This window comes from Bos indicus, chromosome 7 (assembly GCF_029378745.1).
Source record: "Bos indicus isolate NIAB-ARS_2022 breed Sahiwal x Tharparkar chromosome 7, NIAB-ARS_B.indTharparkar_mat_pri_1.0, whole genome shotgun sequence".
NCBI classification, from domain to species: domain Eukaryota; kingdom Metazoa; phylum Chordata; class Mammalia; order Artiodactyla; family Bovidae; genus Bos; species Bos indicus.
Genome location: NC_091766.1, coordinates 83,784,925 through 83,809,838, shown reverse-complemented (window position 1 = coordinate 83,809,838; position 24,914 = coordinate 83,784,925). Strand labels below are relative to the sequence as shown.

General features: G+C 37.0%; 1 protein-coding gene across 2 annotated transcripts in view; it reads left to right on the top strand.

Moving 5' to 3' along the window:
• EDIL3 (EGF like repeats and discoidin domains 3) overlaps positions 1 to 24,914 on the top strand; it is a 480,826-nt gene that overhangs the window by 321,918 nt on the left and 133,994 nt on the right. For both annotated transcript variants that reach the window (XM_019965396.2, XM_019965395.2), the window contains 3 exons: positions 10,962 to 11,117; positions 12,745 to 12,889; positions 21,218 to 21,402. In XM_019965396.2, the coding sequence (XP_019820955.1) occupies positions 10,962 to 11,117; positions 12,745 to 12,889; positions 21,218 to 21,402 (486 nt within the window). The remainder of the gene's footprint in view (positions 1 to 10,961; positions 11,118 to 12,744; positions 12,890 to 21,217; positions 21,403 to 24,914) is intronic.

Below are 24,914 nucleotides of genomic sequence, written 5' to 3'. Positions count from 1 at the left end.
AAATATGAGAACCTACTTATCTTCTCTTAAGTCAGATACTGAAGACATTTTAAAAAAATGTAAAATGAACACAACTCAGTAGAATTTTGGCTTTGGACAATTTTATGATATTATGAAGCTTATGTTAAGATGTAATTGGTTTGCTAACTGTAATATTTGATTAATAAATTATTATGATTATAATAGTTCTTTAAAAATCAAATATTTCTAAAATGTGTTATTTTCATTTTTAATACAATAAGCATTTTTATATGTGTGAGTGTGTGTGTGTGTTATGTATCCCAAGTATCAGATGTGAGTGCATTTGCTTTTTAGGGCCCTCAATACTTTTTAAGAGTAAAGGAGTCTTGAGATCTCAAAGTATGAGAACCAGTGCACTAAATAACCTGCCAGTTTTTGACATTACAAATATCAAAGGCTGTCACCTTTCTCTTAACCTTCCCTGTGATGTACTTGGTTGAATAGAAACCTTTAATTTCTTTTTGGAGGCAATTTCATTTTTCCTTCACATTTTGTACTTTTCTGGTCTTCTTAAAAGAACATTTGTCTTTAACTTTAGGGTCATAAAAATATGTTTCTACATTTTCTCCTATTAGATGAATAGTGTTACTTTTCACATTCTGTCTTAAGTACATTCCAATCCAACTTCATTTTTCTCTACATAGAGAATCAATTTTCCCAGCACCATTTACTAAATAATCTATCCTTTCCCCACTGACTTGTAATGCTGTCTCAAGGGTAAATATATATTTAGTCTCTTTCTGGATCCCCCTTCCAATTCACATGTATTTTTTCCTACCTGTGTGCTGCTGTTGTTCAGTTGCCCAGTCGTGTTGGACTCTTTGCGACCCCATGGACTGCAGCATGCCAGGCTTCCCTGTCCCTCACCATCTCCTGAAGTTTGCCCACGTTCATATCCATTGCATCGATGATACCATCCAACCATCTCATCCTCTGACTGCTCTCTTCTCTTTCTGCCCTCAATCTTTCCCAGCAAATAGGACTTTCCCAGTTAGTCAGTTATTCACATCAGATGACCAAAATACTGCAACTTCATCTTCAGCGTCAGTCCTTCCAGCCAGTATTCAGGGTTGATTTCCTTTTAGATTGACTGACTTGATCTCCTTGCTGTCCAAGGGACTCTCAGGAGTCTTCTCCAGCACCACAGTTCAAAGGCATCAATTCTTCGGCGCTCCACCTTCTTTACGGTTCAGCTCTCACAACTCTACGTGACCATGGGGAAGCCCATAGCCTTGACTACATGGACCTTTTGTCTCTGCTTTTCAATACATTGTTTAGGTTTGTCCTAGCTTTCCTGCCAAGAGGCAATTGCCGTCTAATTTCATGGCTGAAGTCACCATCTGCAGTGATTTTAGAGCCCAAGAAGAGGAAATCTGTCACTGCTTCCGCCTTTTCCCCTTCTATTTGCCATGAACTGATGGGGCTGGATGCCATGATCTCATTTTTTTAATGTTTAGTTTTAACCAGCTCTTTCACTCTCCTCCTTCACCCTCATCAAGAGGCTCTTTAGTTCCTCTTTGCTTTCTGTCATTAGAGTGATGTCATCTGCCTATCTGAGGTTGTTGATGTTTCTCCCACCTGTCTTGATTCCAGCTTGTAACTCATCCAGCTGGCATTTCTCAATATGCTCAGCATATAGATTAAACAAACAGTGTGACAGCAGACCGCCCCGTCGTACTCCTTTCGCCATCTTGAACCAGTCAGTTGTTCCATACAGGGTTCTAACTGTTGCTTCTTGACCCACATACAGGTTCCTCATGAGACAGGTAAGATGGTCTGGGTATTCCTATTGCTAGTACCACATTACTTTTATTTCACATGGTCCTGGAATTCTTAATACATAGCAGACTTCTCCCATTTTATTACTTCTTTTCGAAGATTCATTTTGCTATTAATGGAAGTTTGTCAATGTATCATTCAAAATAAAAAAGTATAGGTTTTTAGAATAAAATTTTTATGGCAAATTTACAGAGTTGAAAGAATAAATTTATTGTATTATTTCATCCATTAAAATTTATACTGGTATTCTATAAGATCTAGTTAAAAAATATTCTCCTAAGATCATATTAATTATTTTTGAGGTAAATTTCTAGGTATTTTATAATTATTTTGGTATTATAAACAGCATCTTATCATTTTTTTCACTTTAATTGTATGTGTATTTTGAATAGGTAAGACACCTACACATTAGAAGTTTCAAAAGACACAAAAGATTATAATAAAAATTCTTCCTACTTCTCTCTCTTCAAGATATCTGTTTACCTCCATTTGAAACTATTGTTAGGCAGTTTCTTGGTTTTGCTATATAATTATAATTATATACAAGAAAATATGCATGCTATTTGCCCTTTATAGTGAAGAGGAGTATGCAGTACACATTGTCCTTACTTTCTTTTTTCATGCAGTTTCCAGATAATTGTAGATCTGCTGTGGTAGAACACCAAAACTTGAAAGCAGTAATTTCTTAAATTGTATCCCAAGATCTCTCTCTCCTCTCTCTTTGTCCGCTTCCTCTCCTTCATTTCTATTCTTTTGTCTTACAACTGAATTGTATTCATTTTCTGGACTTCTCCATAATAAAATGGCTTAGACACCTATAGACATTTTAAATTGTTTGAAATTGTGTTATATATAACACTGCAGGGGACAACTTTGTACACAGAGAACAACTTGGTACCTACATCATTTTGCCTATGTCTGATTATACTTGTAGCCAACAGTCCTAGAATGAAATTGGTGACTTTAAGAAAATATGCATTTGTCATTTTGTGTCAAGTCATAGATTGTCCTTGATAAAAGACTGTGTTGTTTATACTCTCACCATGAATGTATATGCTTGCCTATTTCTTTATACTTTTGCTATACCGTATAATTTTTTTTTTTGCTTTCTGCTCTTGTGAAAGGTGAATTTTAGTAAGTTGGGGTAGATTTAATTTGATTTATATGAGTAAGATTGAGTATCTTTCATATTTAGTATTCATAGGTATTTCCTTAGATCTCAACTAATGAAATCCTTTGCTCATTTTATCCACTAATTTGAGTATTGTTTATTTCGTATGCAAAATTTCCTTACATACTGGGATCTATTTACTGATTTTCTCTTCTGTTTTATTGATCAGGCTGCCTTTGCATGTGCCAGGATCATGCTATTTTAATTATTTGTGTTATATTTTCCTTTGATAATTACTGATACAGATGAATTAAATGTGGATCTTATATTAAGCAAACTGGCAGAAGTTTTTAATCTTCATTATTATTAATTTCTCTTGAATTTTCAAAGTAAATTTTTATATCATCTGCCAATATGAACAATATCTTTATTCCATCCCATTGCTGTTTAGAAAGGATTTCATAACCTGTCTTTCTGCTCGCTACTGTCTTATTCAACTGTGACTCTTTGCTTGAAGTAGCCCCAATGGAAACTTGTTCAGCTTCATTTTAAACTTCATTTTACTTTATATTTTTTATTCTCATTATTTCCAATTGGTTTTTATTTATATACTTGTTTCTGTCCTGTGTTCCAAAAACTTCTTTATCTTAGAGATTTTTTTTTTAATGTGAAGTCTTAACTTGCCACTTTTAAATTATTTTTTTCTATATTAGTTCTTTTTTTCTTCTTCTGTTCCTGAGAGAGTTGTTTTTTATTAATATCTTGGCTAGTGATATACCTGGTGGGAAAGGTGAAACCCATGCCCTAGCTTCATTACTCCGGGTGAATTGGTTATGGCTGTATTCAACTAAAATCTGACTTCTCCCTGCAGAAGACCTTGTCTACTCCAGATATTGCTTTTACTAAGACCCCCATCCCTCTGTTTTACTTTCTTAATCTGTGGACAAGGAGTGTGGTGCAGAAGGTGAAGCAATCAGGTCTTTTAGTGACTGCGGGCTCTTCATTCCCACCTGGCCTCCCATAGGCAATAGGCTGGAAATGGGAAAAATGGGGAGGAGCCAGGCAAACAAAATGAGAATGAGAAATGGCACATCTAGAAAGCTCTCCCCTCAGTTACCTATTTTCATCATAATTGGCTCCTGGATTTCCTCTGTGCACACCCCAGACACACAAACATGCATTAAAGTCTCAAAGATTCCTGAGGGTTTCCCAGGGTTTTTTGTGTTAGAGTTTGATCAGTCTCAGAAGGCTTTCTGTCCTAGAATATATTTGATGCTGGATTCAGCAGAGAGAGCTAGAAGCCCACGGTAGTTTGCCATCTTGTGAGGAACTCATTGATTTCTCCCTTTCCCCCATGTTGAATCTAATGGTTAGATTTACACACACACACACATACAGGCACACACATGTAAACATAATAGCCCTGAATTTCTTATTAGCACATAGCTTTGGAAGTTGATTTCATATTTTTAAAATATGGTTATTATGATTATCAGATCACATAAGGGACGAACATGGAAAAGGAATGCTCCTTTTCATTTAAAGAACAAAAAAACTAAAAATCAACCCAAAAAAAGCAACTACAGAGCTTTCTGAGTGGCAGGTGTTACTAAATTTCTGCATGCATTCTATCATATAATTTTCACACATAAGAATTCTATTAAAATTCCTTTTACTGGGGAAGAAATTAAATTTCAGGAAGCTTAGACAAGCTGTTGAAGATTATATTGGTGAGAAGTGGAAAAACCAGGGCTGAAACTCAGTCCTTTTTTGTCTTCTGCCTGGGCTTTGCCTGGATTCTAGGCATTCTAGGTCCATATTATGTTTCTTAATATTTACATTAATACAGGGAAAGCAGTTCACTCAAAATACCTTAGAATGTAAATACTTTTATTTTTTAAGGACATGCAGTGTACCTACCACCTAGTGGAAAAATAATTTCTCTGAAACAAGATAAATAAATGAAAATATTTTATTGCATATCCAAATGTCTATCAAAGTCACAGGGAGTAATTTGGAATTTCTGATGCAATCCCCATTCTTTATTATATTTGCTGCTGCTAAGTCGCTTTAGTCGTGTCCGACTCTGTTCGACCCCATGGACTGCAGCCTACCAGGCTTCTCCGTCCATGGGATTCTCCAGGCAAGAACACTGGAGTGGGTTGCCATTTCCTTCTCCGATGCATGAAAGTGGAAAGTGAAAGTGAAGTTGCTCAGTCGTGTCTGACTCTTAGCGACCCCATGTACTGCAGCCTACCAGGCTCCTCCATCCATGGGGTTTTCCGGCAACAGTACTGGAGTGGGGTGCCATTGCCTTCTCCCTTATTATATTTAGACCTTCATAAAGGCAGAAAAAGACAAAGTAGAAATCAGATCACTTTCTAGCCAATGTTATTTTACAAAGAATCACAAAACCCCGTAAATAATGTTGGAGTAGGATGAAAGGGAATTGCTTGCAATAAGTTTTGTGGTAGAGATATTTCTAAAATCAGGTGATAACCTTCTTCCAAGGCGTAGTTTATTTCTTACAGTAATATAAATTCCTGGTATTTAAATTTGAATATAACCATGACAGTGAAATCATAGCTCTTTTATATATGATTTTATTATTCCAAGCTTAATAGTGCTAGATAAAGGGGAACTCAAAAGCCTAAAACTTAATAATTGCTAATAATCCCTGAACCAGTATTCTGTGAATCACTTTTTGGTTTTTATTTTTTATTTGATGAAAACAGTACTGAAATTTAATTACAAATAGCTACTTAAAGTGTTTAGTATATGAAAGGAGAATTCCATGACAGAGGAGCTTGGTACAGTCCATGGGGTCACAAAGAATTGGACATGACTGAGCAATTAACACCTTTACTTTCAACTACTTAAAACAGATACATCCCAAGGAGGGTGCTGCTTTACTCTCTGGAGTTCCAGCTCCTTGAGATATATATTCAGAGCTTATAAATATTAAAGCAAATAAGAATCTTTTAAAACAGCATTTCTGCCATGCCTTCGAAATATGTACTCAGATTTTCATTTTTTGATTGTTACTCAATTTAAGCTTCAAAAAAATTAGTCAACAGCTCATCAGCTGAAACTCTAGCAGAGATAATTTGACCAACTACAAGAAGGTGTAAACAAGATAATTGAAACAAGATAAAAGATAATTGAAAAAGCAATGTTCAGCACTTTCAAGTGGAATTTGGCTTGCAAAACGGAAGGACACTTTATTCATAGTGTCCAGTGTTTGTTATATATATTAGAAAGATTTAGACTATGAAGACTCTCCATTTGAAAAATGAAGATAGTGGATGAATATGGCTCTTTCACAGCGTTGTGCTCATTTACCTAATACGTTAAGATAGTCTCTTTTGGAGCTTACCTTTAACAAATCTAGCAATTAAAATTCCCAAATCAATCTTTAGAGAACTAACTGAGATTAAAGAGTAATAAGCAAAATTTACCTTGATGGGGAATATTCTCTTATTTGTACCTCCAAACAAAAATGAGACATAAAATGTATTCATGTCAGTAATTTTGATGTCTTAAGTACTAAAATGAGAAAAGCAAAATTGGATATATGAGTCAACTCACTTGGCCCTGTTGGAGAAAAAAGGACCCACAGGCCCAGAAATTAATAAGAAAAATATCGTTTATAGGTTTATATTACAGGAGTGAAAGATGGGCATGCTCACATATCAGAGGCTGGGGACCATTCACCCCAGTTCTTTAGCTCATCCAATTTCTGGATTTTCTTTATAAACAAGTAAGACAGAGAATCGAGTAAGACAAAGCCCCTGCTGGGAGAGATTGAAGGCAGGAGTAGAAGGGAATGACAGAGGATGAGATGGTTGGATGGCATCACCAACTCACTGGACATGAGTTTGAGCAAGCTCCGGAAGATGGTGAAGGACAGGGAAGCCTGGCATGGTGCAGTCCATGGGGTTGCAAAGGGTCCATCATGACTGAGCAAAAGAACAACAATAACAAAGACAGAATCATTTTGTGAACATTAGTTGGGGAAGAACAATCTGAGATAGAAAATGAGATTTAGAGAAACTCAGAATAGAGAGGAAAGTGGACTGTGCCACGTTAGCAAACTTTCAGAAGCTTGAAAGGACACTGACTACATGAAGGATTCAGGATTTCCCTTAACATATTAACACCTTTAAAGTCTATGTGCTGTGCTGTACTAAGTCGCTTCAGTCACGTCTGACACTTTGTGACCCCTGTGGACTGTAGCCTGCCAGGCTTCTCTGTCCTTGGGATTCTCCAGGCAAGAATACTGGAGTGGGTTGCCATTTCCTTCTCCAAAGAATGTTTCACACCCAAGGATAGAACCTGTGTCTTATGTCTCCTCCTACATTGACAGGTAGGTTCTTTACCACTAGCGCCACCTAGGAAGTCCCTTAAAATCCATAAATCCAGGGAAATAAAAGATTGTAGACTTTTCAAACACCCAAAAAAGATGTCCTTTGCATTATAGGGGACTGGAATGCAAAAGTAGGAATTCAAGAAACACCTGGAGTAGCAGGCAAATTTGGCCTTGGAGTACAGAATGAAGCAGGGCAAAGGCTAAGAGTTTTGCCAAGAGAATGCACTGGTCGTAGCAAATGCCCTCTTCCAACAACACAAGAGAAAACTCTACACATGGACATCACCAGATGGCCAATACTGAAATCAGATTGATTATATTATTTGCAGCCAAAAATGGAGAAGTGAAAACAAGACCGGGAGCTGACTGTGGCTCAGATCATGAACTCCTTATTGCCAAATTCAGACTTAAATTGAAGAAGTAGGGAAAAACACTAGACCATTCAGATATGACTAAAACAAATCCCTCATGATTATACAGTGGAAATGAGAAATAGATTTAAGGGACTAGATCTGATAGACAGAGTGCCTGAAGAACTATGGATGGAGGTTCGTGACATTGTACAGGAGACAGGGAGCAAGACTATCCCCAAAAAAAAGAAATGCAAAAAAGCAAATGGCTGTCTGAGGAGGCATCATAAATAGCTGTAAAAAGAAGAGAGGCGAAAGGCAAAGGAGAAAAGGAAAGATATACCCATTTGAATGCAGAGTTCCGAAGAATAACAAAGAGAGATAAGAAAGCCTTCCTCAGTGACCAGTGCAAAGAAATAGAGGAAAATAATAAAATGGGAAAGATTAGAGATCTCTTCAAGAATATTAGAGATACCAAGGGAACATTTCATGCAAAGGTGGGCTCAATAAAGGACAGAAATGGTAGGGACCTAACAGAAGCAGAAGATATTAAGAAGAGGTGGCAAGAATACAGTGAAGAACTGTACAAAAAAGATCTACATGACCAAGATAATCACGATGGTGTAATCACTCACCTAGAGCCAGATTCCTGGAATGTGAAGTCAAGTGGGCCTTAGAAAGCATCACTACGAACAAAGCTAGTGGAGGTGATGGAATTCCAGTTGAGCTCTTTCAAATCCTGAAAGATGATGCTATGAAAGTGCTGCACTCAATATGCCAGCAAATGTGGAAAACTCAGCAGTGGCCACAGGACTGGAAAAGGTCAGTTTTCATTCCAATCCCAAAGAAAGGCAATGCCAAAGAATGCTCAAACTACCACACAATTGCACTCATCTCACACACTAGGAAAGTAATGCTCAAAATTCTCCAAGCCAGGCTTCAGCAATACATGAACCGTGAACTTCCTGATGTTTAAGCTGGTTTTAGAAAAGGCAGAGGAACCAGAGGTCAAATTGCCAACATCCGCCGAATCACTGAAAAAGCAAGAGAGTTCCAGGAGACACTATTTCTGCTTTATTGACTATGCCAAATCCTTTGACTGTGTGGATCACAATAAACTGGAAAATTCTGAAAGAGATGGGAATACCAGACCACCTGACTTGCCTCCTGAGAAATCTGTATGCAGGTCAAGAAGCAACAGTTAGAACAGTTAGAAGCAACAGTTAGAAATCGGGACAGGAGTACATCAAGGCTGTATATCGTCACCCTGCTATTTAACTTATATGCAGAGTACATCATGAGAAATGCTGGGCTGGAAGAAGCACAAGCTGGAATCAAGATTGCCAGGAGAAATATCAATAACCTCAGATATGCAGATGACACCACCCTTATGGCAGAAAGTGAGAAGAACTAAAGAGCCTCTTGATGAAAATGAAAGAGGAGAGTGAAAAATTTGGCTTAAAGCTCAACATTCAAAAAACTAAGATCATGGCATCCAGTCCAATCACTTCATGGCAAATAGACAGGGAAACAGTGGAAATAGTGGCTGATTTTATTTTTTGGGGTTCCAAAATCACATATGGTGATTGCAGCCATGAAATTAAAAGACGCTTACTCCTTGGAAGGAAGGTTTTGACCAACCTAGATAGCATATTAAAAGCAGAGACATTATTTTGCTAACAAAAGTCTGTTCAGTCAAGGCTATGGTTTTTCCAGTAGTCATATATGAATGTGAGACTTGGACTATAAAGAAAGCTGAGCACCGAAGAATTGATGGTTTTGAACTGTGGTGTTGGAGAAGACTCTTGAGAGTCCCTTGGACTGCAAGGAGATCCAACCAGTCCATCCTAAAGAAAATCAGTCCTGAATGTTCATTGGAAGTACTGATGTTGAAGCTGAAACTCCAATACTTTGGCCACCTGATGCGAAGAGCTGACTCATTTGAAAAGGCCTTGATGCTGTGAAAGATGGAGAAGAGGAGAAGGGTATGACAGAGGATGAGATGGTTGGATGGCATCACCAACTCAATGGACATGAGCTTGAGTAAACTCTGGGATTTGGTGATGGACAGGGAGGCCTGGCATGCTGTATTCCATGTGGTCACAAAGAGTCGGACAGGACTAAGCGACTAAACTTAACTGAGTTGCAGTGTTTGTCTGGGGTGCAAACTCCAGGGATTGCTGTTGTAGTTCCAATTTTTGACTTTTTAAATATATGACATGAATGTACATATTAAAAACAAATGATTATAGAGGAGCTGGTTTCTTCATGCACAACCTCTGCCATTTCATATGTTAACTCTTATAGTCCTGTCAGAGAGTAGAAAGCCCTTACCACTTACATGAATGTGAAGATTTCCTGATTTCTCTGGAAATGGTCTCTGAATTACACCAATTTAAATCTCTTATACTATGTTATTATTAATATTAATAATTAGGAGAGCTTTATAGCAATTTGTCAAGATCATTAAAACATTACCTTTCTACTGAACTTGAGATTTTATAGACATCATAAAGGCATTTTAAAGTGAATGTAACAATTTTTAATGTTTGTCATATATGTAGAAAATATTTTTCTTGCATGGTAGTATTTAATGAATTATTATGTTGTATTGAAAGGAAATTTATACTTAAATATGAGAAAAATGTTGAAAAACTTCTTAGGAGATAATTATGCTGTAGCAAACTGTTGTATTATGACTTGGAATGGGGAGAAAATATGGAGAGAAAACATCAGTTAGAACATCTCCATATAATGGAAAGTATTTGGTGAAAACTCTCCATGACGAGTGTGTACTTAACACAAGCAGAAATTACAATATAAAGATTCAGAAACTGAAGATACTTTTGCATTTGTTTCTTGCCATCATTGTTATCTTTACCTTTTTTTATTCTAACACTCAAAGATCTCAGGGATTTGCATGTTTTATTTTAAGGGAATTTCTTGAAGTTTAAGCAATTGAGGCACATTAACAGTTATTTTGGTATTAGTTTCACGGTAACATCATTGAGGTTATTTTGAGAAGATAATATGCTCATTTTTCACTTTGCTAACTCACACTTACATATCATAATCACCAAATGCTTTCAATACTTATATTTTGGGGACACATTACCCTTTTTAAAACTTGTTCATATATATTGCTTTACTTTAAAAATGAAAAGTATACCATTAGAGAAAGGCATTTTGAAGCTAAACTTGATATAGGCTTGATTTATACTATTTTCAATCTTCACTAATAAATAAAAATGTTCCATTTGCAAATGTGACACTGTAAGCATTGTTATCTGAAAGCAGGGAAATTATAGTTGATTGTGCTTTGTCTCCTCAGATAAATTTACAGAGAAAAATGAGAGTTACTGGTGTGATTACTCAAGGAGCCAAGAGGATTGGAAGTCCAGAGTATATCAAATCCTACAAAATAGCATATAGTAATGATGGAAAAACTTGGACAATGTACAAAGCGAAAGGCACCAATGAAGACATGGTAAGACTTCCATGTCATGCTTATTGAACATAACCTGTCATATGTAATCTATTACCAAGTGACTACTGAATATTCAAAAGTAGTCTTATGTTGTTGAAAATAAATTTATGACTTTTTTAATAGGACCAGTGGTGTGTGGAGAGGGTAAGGAGTTATCCCAAATTATCAGTGTATAGTAGCGACCATATAAATCTTCCTCAGATTTTAATTGGTGGGACAATAAACACTTTATCACAAGGTTAGCATGGTCCTGTGCATGACAGTTAAGTTTTATTTTAACAACAGTCAGCTTTAAATTTCATTGTATTGCTTTGACAGATCATCCTTCTCCTTAAATAAATACAGATCAAAACTGTTAAAGAAAAAATAAAATTTTTAAAGAGAAACACCGAGTTATAGAAAAGATAAATATCTTTCTATATTTAATATCTTAATATTGGAAGAAATTTTTGTTATTCTGCAGAATAAAGTATTTTAGAGGAATATATATCAGTGTGCATCTTCCATAATGATATTCAGTATTTCCTTTGCCCTTTCATATATTTCCAAATTTTTAATTAATTTTAACACAAATTTCTAATTTTAAAAAGCAGCAATGTAGCTCATTCCATTTAAAACTGAATCATTAAAATAGACTGATAAATTTTATGAAAGATTTTTTTAATTAACTTCTTAAATAGGTTTTTTGATTACTAGGTTATATAAAAGATAAAGTAAAATGAGATTTAAAGGAATTAAAAATAACACATTTTAGCATTTAAATTTTAAAGATAAATTGGTTTTTCACTGGAGATATATATATAAAGAAATATGAGTCTCTTATCCAATGATCTGGGACTTGAGGACTCACACCCTAAAGCATCATGAATTTGATCACAGCTTGGAGAAGGAAATGACAACCCACTTCAGTACTCTTGCCTGGAAAATCCCATGGACGGAGGAGCCTGGTAGGCTGCAGTCCATGGGGTCGCGAAAAGTCGGACACGACTGAGCGACTTCTCTTTAGAGAAACTAAGTGATCAGGAAATAACATTGAAGGCTGGTTCCTAAAACAACATACATAATTACTAAGTAGCAAAATGAATAGATAGACCCAGATCCGGGACTAAGTTGAGGAGGCATTTCCCTTTAGAAGCATTCCATTCTAAAGGACTGGACTTAAATTGATAAGCCAACATAATAGGGTATAGATTAAGCCATAGGTTACAGTGGTTTATAGCTTTAATGAGGATTCTATCTATAGATTTTAGATTTGCTTCTGATGGCAAAGTAAGTGAAAGTTGCTTAGTCATGTCCAACTCTTTGCGACACCATAGACTGGATAGTCCATGGAATTCTCCAGGCCAGAATACTGGAGTGGGTAGCCTTTCCCTTCTCCAGGGGATCTTCCCAACCCAGGGATCGAACCCAGGTCTCCCGCACTGCAGGCGGATTCTTTACCAGCTGAGCCATAAGGGAAGCCCTGATGGCAAGGTGCTCTCTAAAAGCTCCAGACCTCTAAATTATTTAGTCCAATCTTTGAGGGACTTGGTTGGGTAGGATATAGAGTCAATATTTGAAAATAGGGTTGTTTTTTTTTTAAAAAGCTGCAATGAATAATTTTAAATTCTGTTATTTCTTTATATAGGTATTCCATGGAAACGTTGATAACAACACACCCTATGCTAACTCTTTCACACCCCCCATAAAAGCTCAGTATGTGAGACTCTACCCCCAAGTTTGTCGAAGGCATTGCACTTTGAGAATGGAACTTCTTGGATGTGAACTGTCAGGTGAGTCTCGTATTATCTATTTTTGTACTCTCTTTAAAGGAAAACAAAGCACAATTGTATGTAGTGTGTTGCTAGCTTGCAGTTTTTCAATATTCATAGATATTCATTTTTGCTACAAAATGTCTAGGGCTTTGTTCAGTGAGAAGGAGCAGGAGAGAGAGGGTAAAAGAGAAAGAAGTTCTAAAACACACTACAGAATGGGATTAATGTAGAAGGGGCAATGTGTTTCTTTTAGTGGTCAAAGAAAATACAACAAATTTTTACTGGAAACTCTTGTCAAGTTTAAATGTGTCTTTTTAATTTTAATAGCAACTATGATTTATGTTTTATGACAAAATTTCAGTGAAAATTGGAATCTGCCTGACCTCATAAATTGCAGTTACATTTAGACTATACAGCATAGAAAAGTAAGCTTTTTGTTTGTACATCTACCATAAGCGTTTAGTTTCGTCTTTTTTTTTTTCTTTAGGTTTTCCAAAACATGTAAATTTATCATTGTTTCCTAGGAGACAATACTTTAAAAACCAAGATTGCTATTATGAATTCCTAGATCATTATTATCTAGCAACTTACCTATTACTCAAAAAGTGGTTTTTAAACACAAAGATAACTACCAAAGGACTCAAATAATTCTAGTCCTCCTGGAGCTTCAAGACTGGATATAAAAATGAAGACTTTATGACTGGGTCTCTTAGTTGTTCACTTTCAATCTAGGTAGATTCTGAACTAAACAGAAAATCTTGCCCAGGCATTTCACTGTGCTGTATTTTTGGTGATGGTTCTTATATTTCTGTCATCAACACTTACAACTCTCTTTGTCACTTTGGCCTGAAATTTTGTTGAAATTACTGTGTTTTTGAGAACACTAAATATCCATTTGTGTCCTACTTTTTAGTACAACCTCCAAGTATGAGAGACTTGCATATTTATAGACCATTTAGTTAAAAATAGAACACATCCCTGCAAAGAGACAACTGAGAGCATTTTATTCATTTCAAAAGGTTGCATATAATGGTTAAAATGCATGCTTTATTTACCTTCTTGGGTTTATATGTGATTTTAAGAAAGGGAATGGTTTAGAAGGAAATGCAAGTGATTGTTCAAAACAACCAAACTTTAAATGAACCCTTTACATTCAAAGGAATTAGGGGCATTTGGGCAGATGAGTGAATCTATTTTAAGAATCACACTTTCATGCTATATCTGGGTTTCCTTTATGAAGCAATCCGTGGTACAGATTTAGTACCATTAATTATCGCGATAGGGACGTTTTCCCCATTTTGGTAATTCGAGCAGGCTTGCTGACTACCTGTAAATCTCTGCAGAATTATTGCTGCACAGTGTTTATTTTGCGTGTCACTGCATCACCACGGGCCAGCATCATCCTGAGCTCATTCATCATAAAGCAATCAGGAGGAAGCCCTCGTGCGATGAAGTCTGCTGCAAGTTCTATGCTTTTAGTTGGTGAACATCGCCTTCCCCAATTTTTCAGTCTTTTGATTCATGAAGGCCAGTCTCACACATGGCGCAGTTTATACCCTTAAGATATGAATATGTTTTACTTTCAAGTTTGACAAGAGATTATACCTGACCCTTTACATTTTTACATTTTCAGAAAGAAGTCATACCCCATCTCCTGACCCCACAAATTGATATTAAAAGTATATGCAGGGAATAATATCTCTTGAGGAATGTTTATAAAAGCTAGGGCACTTTAACTGTAAAAATAATCAGTTGCATTGTTAATACTTTATTCTGTTCAACTATTATCCATAACATGGATACACATTGTCCATTCTGGTGAAAAAGTTAATTTATATGTATAAAATATTATGGATGAGAAGGGAAATTCATGGTATGAGGTAAATTGGCAAGAGAGGCTAGCTATAACACTTGGCAATAAACAGTAGCATAATATACCAAACTGTTTCCCACAGTCCCGTGCAACAGTGTAAAACCTAGGCTGCCTTATAGGAATCAATAAACTGTTATAAGATCTCTCAGGGTGGAAGATAGCAGTTAATCATTTCCCAGACACTTAAAAAAGAGAATTCCCCAATATTCTCTGAAACAGATGTGACTTCAGATGCTTAGAATGAAATGGATCATGATCATAATTAGTAGAGGAATAATCATTCATTCATTCTTTGAGCAAATTATTCAGCACCTCCTCTGGGCTAAGTGGTGGACAATAAAGTGGGCAATGAAATGAATTCTGTGGCTGAGCAGCAGTGGTCAAAGTAAAGGTGCTCCTTTTCTATCCAACACATCAAGTACTGTGTTATATCACAAAAGGAGAAAAACAAATGTTTCCTTTCACTTGTGTCTCTTCCAAAAGCCAAGGAAGCAGTTGTACAAAGTTCCAGTGGCAAGGTAGGAGGAGGACAGAGAGTTGGTGGTGATGATAGATGAATGAGTCAGAAATCAGACTGACTGATTATTATTATTATCAGTCATAATACAGAGAACGCATGTTAATTTAGAACTGCTTGAAGACAAGCAGCATGCTACTAAGACTTTAGAACTTTCTGGAATCTTTGAGATTTGTCATGAATTTTTGAGGATATTAGCAGTTGGTCATGAATTTTTTTCTTTTCTAGCATTTATATTTAGGATCTAGAAATATTTATGAGACCTGGGGTATAGGTTTCCTATGGCAGCAAGAACTAAGCTAGACATCCAATTGGCTGAACCTGTGTATCAGTTTTTGTCATTTTGCATAGATAGGAGTTTCCTAGAAGGTACAGGTGAAGACAAACATGGAAGAGCCTCAAGAAGAAAAAACTGATTTAGATTGAATGGAACAGAAAGCAAGTAATTGTAGTTAAGAATTAGTTTTATCAAAGAAGAGTTTAAGCCACCACTCTTAGATTTCACTTAAAATACTTAGTTTTAGAAACCACTGCTGTTGCTGCTGCTAAGTCGCATCAGTCATGTCCAACTCTGTGTGACCCCATAGACGGCAGCCCACCAGGCTCCCCCGTCCCTGGGATTCTCCAGGCAAGAACACTGGAGTGGGTTGCCATTTCCTTCTCCAATGCATGAAAGTGAAAAGTGAAAGGGAAGTCACTCAGTCGTGTCCGACTCTTAGCGACCCCATGGACTGCAGCCTACCAGGCTCCTCCGTCCATGGGATTTTCCAGGCAAGAGTACTGGAGTGGGGTGCCATTGCCTTCTCCATTAGAAACTGCAGTCAGTCATAATATATTCTTTAATACCCACTGATATGCTGACTTGTGGATGTAACATTGTCACCTGTTGTGATGAATTTTATGGAAATAATAAATTAGCTAACATTTGCTGAATGCTAGCTACATGCCAGCACTGTTTCTAAATAGTTGATTAACTACTTTTTAAAAATACTTCTTTGAGGTCATTTTTAATATTACCCCTCCAATCAAGAAACATCCACAAGCCTATTATCCTTATCCATCAGAGTACAGACAGAATTAAAACCACAATCAAAAAAAACTAACCAAACTGATCACATGGATCACAGCCTTGTCTAACTCAATGAAACTATGAGCCATGCTGTGTAGGGCTACCCAAGACAGATGGGTCATTGTGCAGTTCTGACAAAACATGGTCCACTGGAGAAGGGAATGGCAAACCGCTTCATTATTTTTGCCTTGAGAATTTCATGAACAGTATGAAAAGGCAAAAAGATATAACACTGAAAGATGAACTCCCCAGATGGGTAGGTGCCCAATATGCTACTGGAGAAGAGTGGAGAAGTAACTCCAGAAAGAATGAAGGGGCTGAGCCAAAGCAAAAATGACTCCCAGTTGTGGATGTGAGTGGTGATGGCAGTAAAGTCCAATGCTGTAAAGAACAATACTGTATAGGAACCTGGAATGGTAGGTTGATGAATCAAGGTAAATTGGAAGTGGTCAAACAGGAGATGTCAAGAGAAAACATCGACATCTTAGAATTCAGTGAACTAAAATGGACCAAAATGGGCGAGTTTAATTCAGATGACCATTACATCTACAACTGTGGGCAAGAAAACCTTAGAAGAAATGGAGTAGGCCTCTTAGTCAACAAAAAGTCCAAATGCAGTACTTGGGTGCAATCTCAAAAATGAAAGAATGATTTCTCTTCTCTTACAACACAAGCCATTCAATATCACAGTAATCCAAGTCTATGCCCCAAATCTTCCCTGATAACTCAGTTGGTAAAGAATCAGCCTGCAATGCAGGAGACCCCAGTTTGATTCCTGGAGAAGGAACAGGCTACCCACTTCAGTATTCTTGGGCTTCCTTTGTGGTAAAGAATCTTCCTGCAATGCAAGAGACCTAGGTTCTATCCCTGGGTTGGGAAGATCCCCTGGAGAAGGGAAAGGCTACAAACTCCGGTATTCCAGCCTGAGAATTCCCTGGACTGTATAGTCCATAGGGTTGCAAAGAGTTGGACATGACTGAGTGGCTTTCTGGGAAAGATTGAGGGCAGGAGGAGAAGGGGATGACAGAGGATGAGATGGTTGGATGGCATCACCAACTCAATGGACATGAGTTTGGATAAACTCAGGAAGTTGGTGATGGACAGGGAGGCCTGGAATGCTACATTCATGGGGTCGCAAAGAGTGGGACACACTGAGCAACTGAACTGAACTGAACTGAGCTGAGTGGCTTTCACTTTTCATGCCCCAAATACTAATGCCAAAGAAGCTGAACAGTTCAGTGGCAACCTAAGAGACCTTCTAAACTTCCAACAAAAAAAGGTGTCCTTTTCATCATAGGGGACTGGAATGTAAAAGTAGGAAGTCAAGACATCCCTGGAGTAACAGGCAAGTTTGGCCTTGGAATACAAAATGAACAAGACAAAGGTAACAGAGTTTTACCAAGAGAACACACTGGTCAGAGCAAGCACCCTCTTCCAACAACAAAAGAGATGACTACACTTGGACATCACCAGATGGTCAATAACAAAATCAGATTGATAATATTCTTTGCAGCTGAAGATGGAGAAGCTCTATACGTCAGCAAGAACAAGACTGTGAGCTGACTGTAGCTCAGATCATGAACTTCTTATTACAAAATTCAGATTTAAATAGAAGAAAGTAGGGAAAACCACTAGACCATTCAAGTATGACCTAAATCAAATCCCTTATGATTACACAGTTGAAGTGACAAATAGATTCAAGCAATTTGACGTGATAGATAGAGTGCCTGAAGAACATTGGACAGAGGTTCATAAGATTGTACAGGACACATTGATTGAAACCATCCACCCAAAAAAGAAATGCAGAAAGGCATAATGGGTGTCTAAGGAGGCCTTATAAATTGCTGAGAAAAGTAGAGAAGCCAAAGGTGAAAGAAACAAGGAAAGTATATCCATCTGAATGCAGAGTTCCAAAGAATATCAAGGAGAGATAAGAAAGCCTTCTTAAGTGATCAAAGCAAAGAAATAGAGGAAAGCAATAGAACGGGAAAGACTAAAGATCTCCTCAAGAAAATTAGAGATACAAAAGGGAACATTGCATGCAAAATGGGAACAGAAAAGGACAGAAATGGTATGGACCTAACTGAAGCAGAAGATATTAAGAAGAGGTGACAAGAATACGCAGAAGACTATACAAAAATATCTTAATGACCCAAATAATCACACTGGTGTGATCACTCACCTAGAACCAGACATCCTGGAGTACAAAGTCAAGTGAGCCTTAGAAAGCATCACTACAAACAAAGCTAGTGGAGGTGATGAAATTCGAGCTGAGCTATTTCAAATCCTAAAAGACAATGCTGTGAAAATGCTGCACTCAATATGCCAGTGAATATGGAAAACTCAGCAGTGGCCAGAGGGCTGGAAAAGATCTGCTTTCATTCCAATCCCAAAGAAAGGCAAGGCCAAAGAATGCTCAAACTACCGCACAGTTTCACTCATCTCACACGCTAACAAAATAATGCTCAAAATTTTCCAGGCTAGTCTTCAATAGTATGTGAACTGAGAACTTCCAGATGTTCAAACTGGATTTAGAAAAGGCAGAGGAACCAGAGATCAAATTACCAATATCCATTGGATCATTGAAAAAGCAAGAGAATGCCAGAAAAACATCTACTTCTACTTCATTGACTACGCTAATCCTTGGACTCTGTTGATCACAAAAACTGTGGAAGATTCTTAAAGAGATAAGAATACCAGATCACCTTACCTGCCTCCTGAGAAATCTGTATGCAGATCAAGAAACAACAGTTAGAACCAGACATGAAGCAAAAGACTGGTTCCAAATGGGGAAAGGAGTACATCAAGGCTGTATATTGTCACCCTGCTTATTTAACTTATAGGCAGAGTACATCATGCAAAATGCCGGGCTGGATGAAGCACAAACTGGAATCAAGATTGCTGGAAGAAATATCAATCACCCCAGATACGCAGATGATACAACCCTTAAGGAAGAAAGTGAAGAGGAACTAAAGAGCCTCTTGATGATAGTGCAAGAGGAGAGTGAAAAAGTTGGCTTAAAACTCAATATTCAAAAAAAAAAACAAACTCAATATTCAGAAAACCAAGATCATGCCATCTGGTCCCATCACTTTATGGCAAATAGATGGGGAAACAGTGGAAACAGTAGCTGACTTTATTTTTCTGGGCTCCAAAATCACTGCAGATGGTGATTGCAGCCGTGAAATTAAAAGACGTTTGCTCCTTGGAAGAAAAGCTATGACCAACCTAGACAGCATATTAAAAAGCAGAGATATTACTTTGCTGACAAAGGTCTGTCTAGTGAAAGCTATGATTTTTCCAGTAGTCATCAATGGATGTGAGAGTTGGACCATAAACAAAGCTGAGCGCCAAAGAATTGATGCTTTTGACCTGTGTTGTTGGAGACGATTTTTGAGATTCCTTGGACTCCAAGGAGATCCAACCAGTGAATCCTAAAGGATATCAGTCCTGAATACTCATGGAAGGACTGATACGGAAGCTGAAGCTCTAATACCTTGGCCACCTGATGCAAAGGGCTGACTCATTGGAAAAGACCCTGATGCTGGGAAAGATTGAAGGCAGGAGGAAAAGGGGATGACAGAGGATGAGATTGTTAGATGGCAATACCGACTCAATGTATGTGAGTTTGAGCAAGCTCTGGGAGTTGGTAATGGACAGGGAGGCCTTGTGTCCTACAGTCTATGGGGTCACAAAGAGTTGGACATATGTGAGCAACTGAACTGAACTTATTATTATCACCATTTTACTGATGATAAGACTGAGGCACAAACAGGTTTAGTAATAGGTACAAGGCAACACATCTAGTAAGTCAAGCACCAGTTGAGTGTGAAGAGATGGCATTGATCGGTCTCCTATTTTATCTTGGTTTTCTTGATGATCACACTACCTTGTGTGTTCTTTGGCCAAAACGTAAAATTTTACAAATGAAGACTCAACTGCTATCTAATGTAATCATATAATCACACTGCATTTTACAAGGTTCATGAATGTAATTTTGTCAGAGTTGTAATTCAAGATTACTAAATTCTGTGTATATGTACACACACAGACTAGATTTTTCAAAAACAGACAAACCCAAATTTCACACCACGTCACACTTGAAAATATATGTGGCAGATTTGAGAATCTTCAAAAAATATCCACTACTAAAAGTTATTGAGTATGATTGAAACACAAAAATGTATGAAAAGGCTGTCCAGTCATGGTTTTTGCTAGAATTAGCTCATTTCTTCTGTTACCTATTAAATTTTATACCAGTACACTGCAGGGCACATGGTAAACACTGAATAAATAAGAGCTTCTTATCTTCCAGAAGAGGCCATATTGGTACTATAAGAGTCACTGATAATGATTAACAGGTTTCTTGGAAAATAAAATACTGTCCAGTTTAGAATATAACATCGGAGCAGTTTGTGAAAATGACATTGTCCTGGGAGAATTTTCATTTGCAGTGTTATAGAAACAGATAAAAGAAAACCAAATATATTTTCTGATAAAATGTTCCAGTTTTAAGGACAAAATGAAGCTGTTGAGAACCAGGGACCCGTTATGAGGCTATCAGTAATGAGATAGGAGAGAGCTTTTCAACATTGTTTTCATTTTGCAAAATCATATATCAGAGAAAAGTAGTTTGAATTGTCTGTCTTGTTTTCAATTTTTCCAAAATATATTCAGACAGAATAGTTTGAATTGGCTATCTTGTTTTTCGATTTTGTTTCAGATTATAGCCTTTTTTTTTTTTTTTTTTTTTTACTTTAGATGCTCTCTCTTTGGGGGAATGAATAGCATTATGCTTAATCTTCTCTTGCCTATCTAAAATGAATGCTGCAGACTTTCAGGGTGATAAATTATTTTTCTCATGGCACCCTTCTCATTTTCTTCCAGGCTGTTCTGAGCCTCTGGGGATGAAATCAGGACATATACAAGACTATCAGATCACTGCCTCCAGCATCTTCAGAACTCTCAATATGGACATGTTCACTTGGGAACCAAGGAAAGCCCGGCTGGACAAGCAGGGCAAAGTGAATGCCTGGACCTCCGGCCACAATGACCAATCACAGTGGCTACAGGTAATATTTTCTAAAAATCTCACAACCCACTGTCTTTCTTCCTTCTAAGATTTCCTGTTAGTTAGGTGTCTGTAGGAGTCATTACCTTCATGCTAATTTAAATGTGTCTTCCTGTTTGGCTTAACTAAATGGGTAAAACAAAAATTCCTTATGAATTCATTTTCATGTATTGTTTTTACGCTGATGTTGATGTACAGATGCTACTGTCAGATTGAGGCAGCAGAGTGAACCAAATCACACCATGTACAGGTCAATTCAATTGATTATGTGATCATTTGCATTTTAACTCTCATCTCTTCTAATGCTCTGTGTCAATATTGGTTTGAAAGCATCACAGCAGAAAGCCAAACCACCTTGAAATCATGCCACTGACCTGCAGATTGTTCCCATAGAATCATGACTCATGGCTTATTAGCCCTTTACCTGTGGTTGCTAAGCAATGGAGTGATTTGATTACATTCTCATAAGAGTGCTTGCTTATAGAAGGAAAGCATAGACATTGCAGAGTGTGTTTATCATTTGCAAATGAGGCAAGGTTACAGTCAGTGCTTTTTAAAACAACCTTCTTGAAATGCACTTATTTGTGGAGTACTTTTAGGTAGGCACAAATTTGTTAATGTCTTCTGTGGCAAAGAAGACAGCTTAATTCCATCATGAGCTCATTTTATTTAAGAAAGATGAGTTCTCCTCTTACTGATTTTTATGCTACATTTATGAGTTTCAAAGTTGTAATTCATTGTATTTCTGGAAATAGCGAAAACAATTACAATGGCAAATCTCACCTCTCATCAAACCAAATCTGCACATATGAAATTATACTTACCAAATCACCTGAAATTTCTCATAATCTCTTCTTTCTTGACCTTACTTTTTCCCTACTCTTACTTTTTCCCTATTCTTATTTTTGTTCTTTACTGTCCTGTGACATTCTGTCTGGATCTTTATTGATCTGAAGCTTTATTAAGGTCTTACATTACCATATACTATACATAATTATGTATGTCTTTCTCCTTTTCCTATTCTTTGAGCTTTTTGAAGGTAGGTTTTATATACCTATATAAAACACTAAATATTTATCATCCCACAACCCAGTCTTATGTCCTTGTGTATAAGTAGCAATACTACTAAATGAAATAATTCACTTGATAAATGTGTGTGATGCCCCTGTGAAGCATCACAGAGCGTGATAAATAGTGATGGTACAGAAGCGAGCAACACAGTTTGCGTTCCTAAGACATCACCTGTTTCATCAGCCATTGTTCTTATTTGGTTTGGATGACACCACAGTTTGTTTATCTTCATCCTTTTAGCTGGTTCTTCCCACTGTCCTTCCCCAGGCCACCCTTCCAGGTTGGTATCTTCCTAACAACCTCACTCTCACCAACTCCATACACTCACCTTAACTAATTTAGCAAGAACTGGTTATTTCAACTACTGAAATGGATTCAACTGCTTTAACATTCTATTACTTCTCATCATCCCCACTGCTACTTCCAAGATCTAGGCCACTGCCCTCTTTCACCTGGGTTTTTGCAGAAGCCTCCTAACCAGCCTTCTGTCTTCTGGCCTTACTCTCTAAAAACCTGTTTCCAAGATTGCCATCCGTGTGAATTTTTTCTGAAGTGTAAATGTGATTCTTTTACTCCTTTTTTAAACCCTTCAGTTGTTCTCTATCAGCCACAGAATAAAGGGACGCTTCCTTAAGATAGCCTAAAAATCTGTTTGTGATTTGCCCTCAATTCATCTCTCACCACCCTTCTAATTTTGCTTCAGTTTCTCAAACTAAACAACACTATCTCTCTCTTCCCCATCCTTTATAAACATCGTCTTCCTGGAGAAAAAAGAATGGAAAGAGCATCTCTGCCCACAAAATCTCAGCCCTCTGTTGGTTAAATACTTCAACTGTAGTTTCGCTTTTCTGTAGATGTGCTTTTCTCTGGCCGGCTTCACTGCCAGCTCCATCCCATACCACATCTGGCTTAAATTGTCTCCTGGACATACTGTGTCCCCTGTAATTCTCTTCACGGTCCATTATCACAATCCACTGGAAATTGTGTTTTTGTGCTGCTTTACTTGCTCAGGGCAGATGGAACCACATTTGTCTTTTTTCTACTTTCTCAACCTGTTGTCCAGTACCTAACTAAATAACCTGTCACAACATCTGACATGTGGTAGGCACTCAGTAAATACTGTTTTTGTCTTCTTAAAGTATAATTGATTTATAATATTGTGATGGTTTCATGTGTACAGCACAATGATTCAATCTTACATATATATATTTAAGATATATATATATATATATATATATACACACATTTTTAGATTCTTTTCCCTTATAGGTTATTACAAAATATTGAGGATAGTTCCCTGTGCCATACAGTAGGTCCTTGTGGGTCATCTTTTTATATATAACAGTGTGTATATATTAATTTCAACCTCCTAATTTATCCTTTCCCCATCCCCTTTCCCTTTTGGTAACCACAGGTTTGTTTTCTATGTCTGGGTCTGTGTAAGTGATAGCATATGATATTTGTCCTTCTCTGCCTGGCTTACTTCACTTAGTATGATAATCTCGAGGGCCATCCATGTTGCTGCAAATGGCATCACTTCATTATTGCTCATGGCTGAATATTTTCCATTGTATATGTATGCAGCATCTTCTTTATCCATTCACTTGTAGCTGGATATTTAGGTGTTTCAATGTCTTGGCTGTTGTAAATGTTAATAGTGCTGCAGTGAACATTGGGGTGCAGGTGTCTTTTTGAAGTATAGTTTTCCCCAGCTGATGCCCAGGAATAGGATCACAGGATCATATTATAACCCTGTGTTTAGTTTCTTAAGGAACCTCTGTATTGTTTTCCACTGTGGCTGTATCACTTTACATTCTCACGATAAGTACTGCTGAATGAAAGAATGAATTAATCCATCAAAGAATTATTTAAGTTATTGATTTGTACTTAAAATGCATATAATTTGATCCCCAGTTTGAGACCAACTGCTAATATCCTCAAAATTTTGAGTAATATTTGAAAAGTAAATCTAAAAGATCATATTAAAATTCCAACCTTTTTACTAAAGGAAGTGGATAGCTTTTGTGAACTTTTCAAGTTCTTAATTAGAAGAGACCATGGAGAATTTCCTTTCCATTTGTTAGACTTGAATGGTGAAGTTTAACTTGTTCTTTGTCACTATATAATACTTTTAAAATTGAAAACATACCAGTCATATCTCAGATTCACTGGGTATGGCTAATGTTTGTGAATCATAATGCCATGTGAAATAAAATATTTTACACCCCATAAGTAATTCAAAAAGACTGGTAGACTCTAGAAATAACCACTTAAGGGTATTGCCAATGGAAAATTTCTTTAGAAAGATAAAACAAGTATTTTTACGTACATGAATCAGGGTGTAATGTTCAGTGCAAACCTTCATCCATCACTTTTTTAAGATGACTTTTCATCTGTCTTCTTAAAGTCACTTGCATGCTGAAATTGATTCATTCTGTTGGT